The sequence below is a fragment of the Panicum virgatum genome, chromosome 9N (assembly GCF_016808335.1).
Source record: "Panicum virgatum strain AP13 chromosome 9N, P.virgatum_v5, whole genome shotgun sequence".
NCBI lineage: Eukaryota > Viridiplantae > Streptophyta > Magnoliopsida > Poales > Poaceae > Panicum > Panicum virgatum.
This window is the reverse complement of record NC_053153.1, coordinates 72,938,279-72,945,366: the sequence shown is the minus strand read 5'-3', so window position 1 is coordinate 72,945,366 and position 7,088 is coordinate 72,938,279. Positions and strand designations below refer to the sequence as shown.

At 41.1% G+C, this 7,088-nt stretch overlaps 1 protein-coding gene across 2 annotated transcripts; it reads left to right on the top strand.

Moving 5' to 3' along the window:
* Positions 1 to 2,646: 2,646 nt before the first annotated feature.
* On the top strand, positions 2,647 to 6,934 carry LOC120691284. 2 transcript variants are annotated; one of them, XR_005682166.1, is made up of 4 exons: positions 2,662 to 3,113; positions 3,239 to 3,304; positions 6,076 to 6,333; positions 6,593 to 6,934. XR_005682166.1 is itself a non-coding variant. In XM_039974326.1 (3 exons), exons 1-3 carry the CDS (start codon positions 2,727 to 2,729, stop codon positions 6,229 to 6,231), a joined length of 609 nt encoding a protein of 202 aa, XP_039830260.1. In that variant the 5' UTR covers positions 2,647 to 2,726; the 3' UTR covers positions 6,232 to 6,327. The 2 variants fall into 2 exon arrangements, 1 of the variants encoding a protein (XP_039830260.1); XM_039974326.1 differs by lacking the exon at positions 6,593 to 6,934 and having other exon boundaries at positions 2,647 to 3,113; positions 6,076 to 6,327.
* The last annotated feature ends 154 nt before the right edge of the window (positions 6,935 to 7,088 follow it).

Sequence of the window (7,088 nt, the reverse complement as noted above, 5' to 3'; positions counted from 1 at the left end):
AATTCGGCACAACGGTAGTAGAGAAGTCTCCATACAGGTGGTGGTGGCAAAACGGTTGTACATATGCACATGTAACTTCAGAGTTGATTTGTACAAAATAGATATAATGTATATGCACGTAATTTGATAGGCGATGTGAAAATATGTATAATAAGACTTAGTGTTGTATAGTGGTTGAAGAACAAACTCTAGGGGAACAAACAAAATAGCCTGCTACAACAAAGTATTTATAATAAAAAACAAAATGTACCAAAACTAGCCACGCTATTAGCATGGACCAACTCACAAGTTAAAGCTATAATTAATAATACATAGAGTGTTGCATTATATTCCGTACTCAATGATGATATAGTTTGATTTCTCATTGTATCTCTTATCGAACTATTATTATTTAGTCCATATTATTTCATATATCAAATATTATATAGAACTTAATTTGTAGAACCATGATAAACATGTCAAGTTAGAGATGATCCGATAGAGGTAAAGTGCTTAATATGCTGTCAAAAGTTTAAATCAATTATTTAACCATCTTAATAACTTCAAATGAAAAAACTCAAAACTACAAAGTTGTATATCTCGTTGAGAGCTACAATTTTTGTATAAAAATCATCTCCATCCGAGTTCGTATGAAAAAGATATGATTTTTCTAAGCTGGCGTGACAAGGCTGTACTGTCACGCCGGTGGGAGTGGTGTGATAAGGTTGACACGTGGAATATGAGCTGGCAGACCTCTTCCGAGCGCTCCGAAGCGTGCCAACGTGGCACATCTTGTCACGCCAATGCATGTGGCGCGACAGTGTGTTTTTGTCACGCCACGCAGACCGGCGCGACCAAAAAGATTAGATCTGCAAATATATATCCGGGTGGGTTATTTTTAAAATAAAATTAAAAATAGGTTAAAAATAAAAAAATATTCTACCATTGTTTTCTCTACAGCCTACTATGTCCCCTCTATGCAATTCCAGCATTCCACCTGTATCTATTTCTTTATTTCACCGAACTCTCTGTGTCTCTGCAATTCTTGCAAAGGACGCTGCCTCTAAAAATTTCTAAATGTCATTTTCAATCTGACAACATGGAAATGCCATTTCCAGATTGGAATTGTTTCCCATCTGACGTGCTACTTGAGCAAGGTCCATCTGCCTCCCTGCACTCATTCCAGCTTGTGATGGAATTCTTTTCTGCAGTGCTATACAATATGAGGAGCAACACGCTCATACAATTGATGACGCACATTATGTTTCATTTTTTTCATAGAATTATGTCTAGGAAACCATTTATTTTCCTCTCTAATTTTAGTTTCCAGTTATCGCTTTGATTCAGTGCCTGTAGTTATGAACAAGTGCACAGCCAAAAGGTGCCGAGTTATATTTGTGGTGCTAGCAGTAAAGCACTGAGAACACTTATCTTAGTAATGGGATAATATAGATGCTTCATGTCATCTGCATCAGATTATCTGGCACTTCAAACTCCTGATTCCCATTCAAATTGATCATACGGATCATCAAACACACAGGCAATCTTGCCACTCCTAAGCGCTAACACTATCATTTGCCATGGCCCTAAAAATCAATCATCCATGCAACATCAACAAGAAACCAGCAGCACATCACGCATCCTCTACAGGCGTAGCGTAGCGAGGCAATCTTTCTAGTCAGGTAAATAAGCTTATAACATTTAACTGCATGTATCACAAAATACAAAATTGTGGAGGTGGTTTAGAGCATAATAAAACTACTCCCTCCATCCCCAAAAGAATACAACTCTCGATCTTTGAGGGGTCAAATTTATATACTAACATTTATATCTCCAAATAGATTTAGTATGAAAGCATAATAAATGATTAATTTAATAATACTTATTATGTAACATAAATGTTAATGCTATTTTGTATAAATTTGATCAAACATGGAATTGTTTGAGTCCTCAAGAAGCCAGAATTGCATCTTTCTTGGGAGGAGGGAGTATATGTTCCATTGATACCAGTATTGCGCTTTCTACTGTTCTACTCCTCCCATCCCAAATTACAATATATTTTTTTTATCATGCATCTGATACAACGTATGCCTAGATACACAAGAAAAAACTATATATCTATAAAAATCAAACGAACTATAATTTGAAATGGATGGAACATATATGTTATACTAACACGAATTAACATTTTTGGATTACAATCCATGTGAGCTTTTTTTTGAAATGTAACAATCTTATATGTTACTTCTAATGGTAGAAAAGTTGGTGAAATGATAAATAAAATTCAATGTGAATTTTTTTGTACAAAACAACCCAAACAACCCATGCATGCACACCTTTAATAAATGCAAGTAAACCCTACCTTTATAAACATATTCGAGAAACTAGATTATTACATCTACAATTACTATAGTGACTATATGTGGCTTTTTGCTGAAGGGATATGTGGTTTACTGCTGAATCAATTTTGCGGATGGAACTTTTAATTTACCGAATTGATTTTACCGATCTAACAATGTCTAGAAAATCTTTCCAGTTACAAACTGCATTGTTCATGAATAAAAAACATGTTAAGATATTTTTAAAGTCAAAATTTGGATGCTGTTCCATTTTTGCAACGGTTTCTGGACAATGTTATAGAAACAAACTCCACTTACACTAAAATCCAAACATAACCGATAAGAAAAGGGTGGACGGTCACGAACTCGGGACGAAGCCACCAACCAGCTCGCTGCCTCCCCGCTGCCATGGCGACCTCGACCTCCCTCCTCCCCCATCTCCTCCCCGCCCCTGCCTCCCGCCACCGTTTCCACCCCTCCCCTTCCGCATCCCCCCGCCACCTGCGCCTCTCTCCTGCTACTCGCCTTCTCCGCGCCGCTCGGCGCCGGCACCCCGACGCCGTCGTCGTCGTCCCGGACGCCCGCCCCTGGGTCGGCGATCTCTCGGGCGCCACCGCTTCCTACCGGGAAGGCGGCGAGGAGGACGAGGACGACGCGGACGAGCACGACGACGAGGACGAGGACCGCAGCCTGGACCTACTGGCCCGGTTCCTGCACTCCGTGTTCAGGAAGGCCTCCCGCCGGGCGGGCCGCGCCGCCAGGTCCGTGCTGCCGCCTTCCGTCCCCGCTGAGCTGGTCTGTTCCGCTCCCCGTTTCTCTTTACTCGATTTAGATTTCAGTTGGAAATTGGCGTCGCGGAGGAATGGTGCTAGGATCTCTCGGTATTGGGTCCTGATCTGGTGTTGCCCGTGCGTATGCAGGTGAAGTTCTCGGTCAATGGCGTGCTTGTCCTGACGTTCTTATGGATCCTGAAGGGTCTTCTCGAGGTGAGCGACGCATTTGTATGCTGAGCTGTTTCATGGCCTGCCTCGCACCAGTTGTGAAACATCACTCGATCTGTGCTTGTCTGATGTTACTTGCGCTGGATAGCAGTGTAGTTTGTTCCTCAGAATGGCATTTAGATTCAGGGATCAAGTATCTAGTTCATGTTGAAGAGACATCCATTGCATGCTGCTTGGAGAATTTGTCTAAAATATGCTGTTGGTTACCTTGATTCTTAAAATTGTGAAATAATACTAGGATTGTTACGTGCGCTGTCACATGGTTCGAAATTTATAAATAATGCTCAATTAGTTGGGTATTTATTTCCCTTAAATCAGGGGATCACCTTTGTTCTTCATGACTCATCGTTTTACGTACTCAAAGAATGGGTTTAGCAGATTCGGAATTGGTTCTTCAGCAGAAGAGAAAATAGGTTCAAATAGGAAGAGTATAATGAAGCACGTTAGGCTTACTGCAAAGATTTGTGATAGCTCAAGCTTTAGTACAGATAATTCATAGGGCACAAGATAATTAAGTAGAACCAGCCAGAGTAGGATTGTAGAAGCACCCATCACACGAAGTCAGCTGCTGCATGGTAAGGTACTAGTCTAGTGGAGCAGCCTGAGGGTTGTCTTCTACAGCAGCCAGTAAGGTTGAGCTCGGTCGATGCAGCATCTCCTCCTTGTCATGCCTGGCTGAGACCTTCACAATATGATGGTGTATGTGTATCAGCCACCCTCTAGATGAATATGCTAGGATGATTGTAGACTCAGGGGTCAGGGCAACTGGCTGGATTCCAGTTAGCCACAGGCAGGATGTGTATATGTTGGTAATTGACTAATTGTAAACTGTAATTATCTGAGTGGTAAAATATGGTGAAAAGCCCTGTTGCCATATGTGAGTTTTGGATTACCATATATGTGATTAAAGTATTGAACATACTAACTCACGAAATTGATAATATTATCTGAATGGGGATTTCCTTATTTCAATATGTTGCATGTTTATATTGTTTGATAAATGATAAGCCACCCTGTCACTCTGCATCTAGTATTTTTTAACTTTGAACTCCTCTTACTTTCTAGCTAGTGTTACTCCTGGCCCCTGCATTCAGACAATAGCAATTTTCAAGTTTTATCTGCTGTCTAATTTAGAAGGGTGGACCTGGCGCAGTGGTAGAGGCTCCCTACCTTGTGGGCGGCCTGGAGATCCTGGCTTCGAAACAGCCTCTTTGCAGAATTTCAAAGGAACTTGTGGGGGAGCTTTTGCACTGTGTAGGAATTCCCTTTCCCAGACCCACCTTGTGTAGTTGTGTGGGAGCTTTTGCACTGGGTACACCCTTTATCTGCTGTCTACTTTAGTTGGGTCTTCTGCTAAAAACTGAGTGCATGAGTGCAGACTACAGGCCCTGTGGGAGCCTTTTTCTCTGTGCTTATCCTTTATTGCCCTAGTACCCATTATCACTTGATAATCAAAACAGCAAAATACACTATCAAGTAGCAACCCTTCTACAATTAAATGTTCAGTCAACAATTTTTAGGCCTATGTCAAATTGAAGCCCATCTGCAATTTGAGCACCTCTACCACCTTGTGTATTCAAGCCCCTCGCCCTCTTTGTTGTCTAAGTAGGCCTTCCTCACTGAATCCTGTCAATTGGGCTTGTAACTGTGCCTTTAGAAACCTGGAGATTTTGGTGCTGGGCCAGGAAAGATCCCATTTGATTTTAACCAAAATTTTTGCTGCCCAAGCCTGGTACTATGAGGCTGTAAGACATATCACTGTCAAGAACTAACGAAATTAAGTTTCCATCAAGCTCCAGTTTATTTTGGGCTTGTTAAGTACTGGCTGTACTGCCTCGGCACAGACTACCTTGGTTTGTTGGGCTGGGAGCCAATTGAACCACATTCGAGCTTCAGCCAGGAATATTTTTGTCAGTACTTGTAAATTGTCGCAGCAGGTGAAATGAGCATGAACCGATCTATTGAATGTACACTAGGAGTAACTTGTGGTGGTACTGGCTGATAAAGAAATTGGCAAGAATCAGAAAGCAAATATCATGGAGGATCATGCCAATCTTCTGAATTATAGTGTGAATTGAAGTAGTTTGTTGGTTCAGTCCATATTGAAGTTGAAGGTGACCAACACATGTCATTCGTGTTATATTTCTGGTTACCAGTACTACCCAAAAGAATTTGTTCACAATAAACTCCCGGTGCAATTTACTTGGTCTTCTCCAACTGATATCAAGTAGTGGTTGATCCGTGCAATAAACTCACCAATTACTCAATTAGGATAGGGTCACAACTGCCTGATACCAGGTCAGGAAATGTCCAGCAACTGGATTCGTCAGCATGTGGCCAGATTTGTGTGTAAGACATTAATAAGGCTCACATTGGTCAGTTTGTTGGAAATTCCCTCTGACTGCATTTAAAGTTTTAAACGGGGAGCCCATACAATGTTCTTGTCATATGCCTCTCAATGCTTTAAATATAATTCTAAATGGCATGCTTTGAATATTAAACAAATGTCATGTTCAGTTTGTTTCTTGTAACTCTCGAAATAAGTTTGATTGTCGGCAAGATGGCAAGCCCAGTAAATTTGATTGTCCGCTTAGAGCATATCTACAAACTTTTCAGTTGGTGCGTGCATCACTGGAATATTGTACTTTGAGGAGCACATGACATGATATAAATGGCTTTGCATTCTATTGCGTTGATGATGTTGCGAATTTGTTTTGTCCCTTTCAGTAAAACTGGTTCATGTTTTGTGTGCACAGGTGGTCTGCACATTTGGAAGCATGGTGTTTGCAAGCATCCTTCTTGTTCGAGGAATATGGTCTGGGGTGACTTATATCAGAGAAAATCGGTACAACTATATTCACCGGATCGACAACGATGATAGCCGATGGAGCAGAGTACAGACTGCTGGTTGATATTTTGCTTTCCTTCTCTGTGGACACACAGACAGACACACACAGACTGCATTGGCAGGCTCTAGAATAAAAAGAAATATAAGAGTTACTTACTAATGAGATACTCCCTCCGTTCCAAATTATAAGTCATCCCAACAATCTTGGAGAGTCAATATTTTTCAAGTTTGACCAAATTTATACACCAAGATAATAACATTTACAATACCAATTAAGTATCATTAGATTCTTTGTTAGTTATATTTTAATAGTATACCTATTTGATGTCATAAATCTTTGAGTTTCTCTCTATAATTTTGGTCAAACTTTGAGATGGTTTGACTCTCCAAGATTCTTGGAATGACTTATAATTTGGAACGGAGGGAGTAGAATGCTCCCAGTTCATTGCCAACTAGGATGATTGCTATTGCTATACCCCTCAGCTGGACCGGAATGAAACAAATCCACACGTACCTGAACAGAATAAGTGGTTCCTCTCGACCTGGGCGCATTGAGGATCGATGCTTGAGTTGGTGGGAGCTCATACGCGCAGAAAAAAAAAGAAATGAAATTGTGCTGAAGAATGTTTGCAGTTCTGATCGCGATGCATTTGGAGGTGCCAGGCTAGGCTTGTATGCATGTATGAGTATATGAGTATGAGTATGACACGTAAGCAGCCGAGGTAGTTGCAGATATTGAAGAACGAATGCTTGTTTTGTGTGCAGAATACTCAGTTTGTTTTAGAGTGCGGGGCACATCGATCTGATTTCGTCACGCAGAGAAACACGACGGATTGTATCCGATGTTTCAGTTGACCGTTCTGAGATACAATGAACGCGACAACGGAAATCCCGCTTCCGGGGTTGTCTTCAGGATCGTGT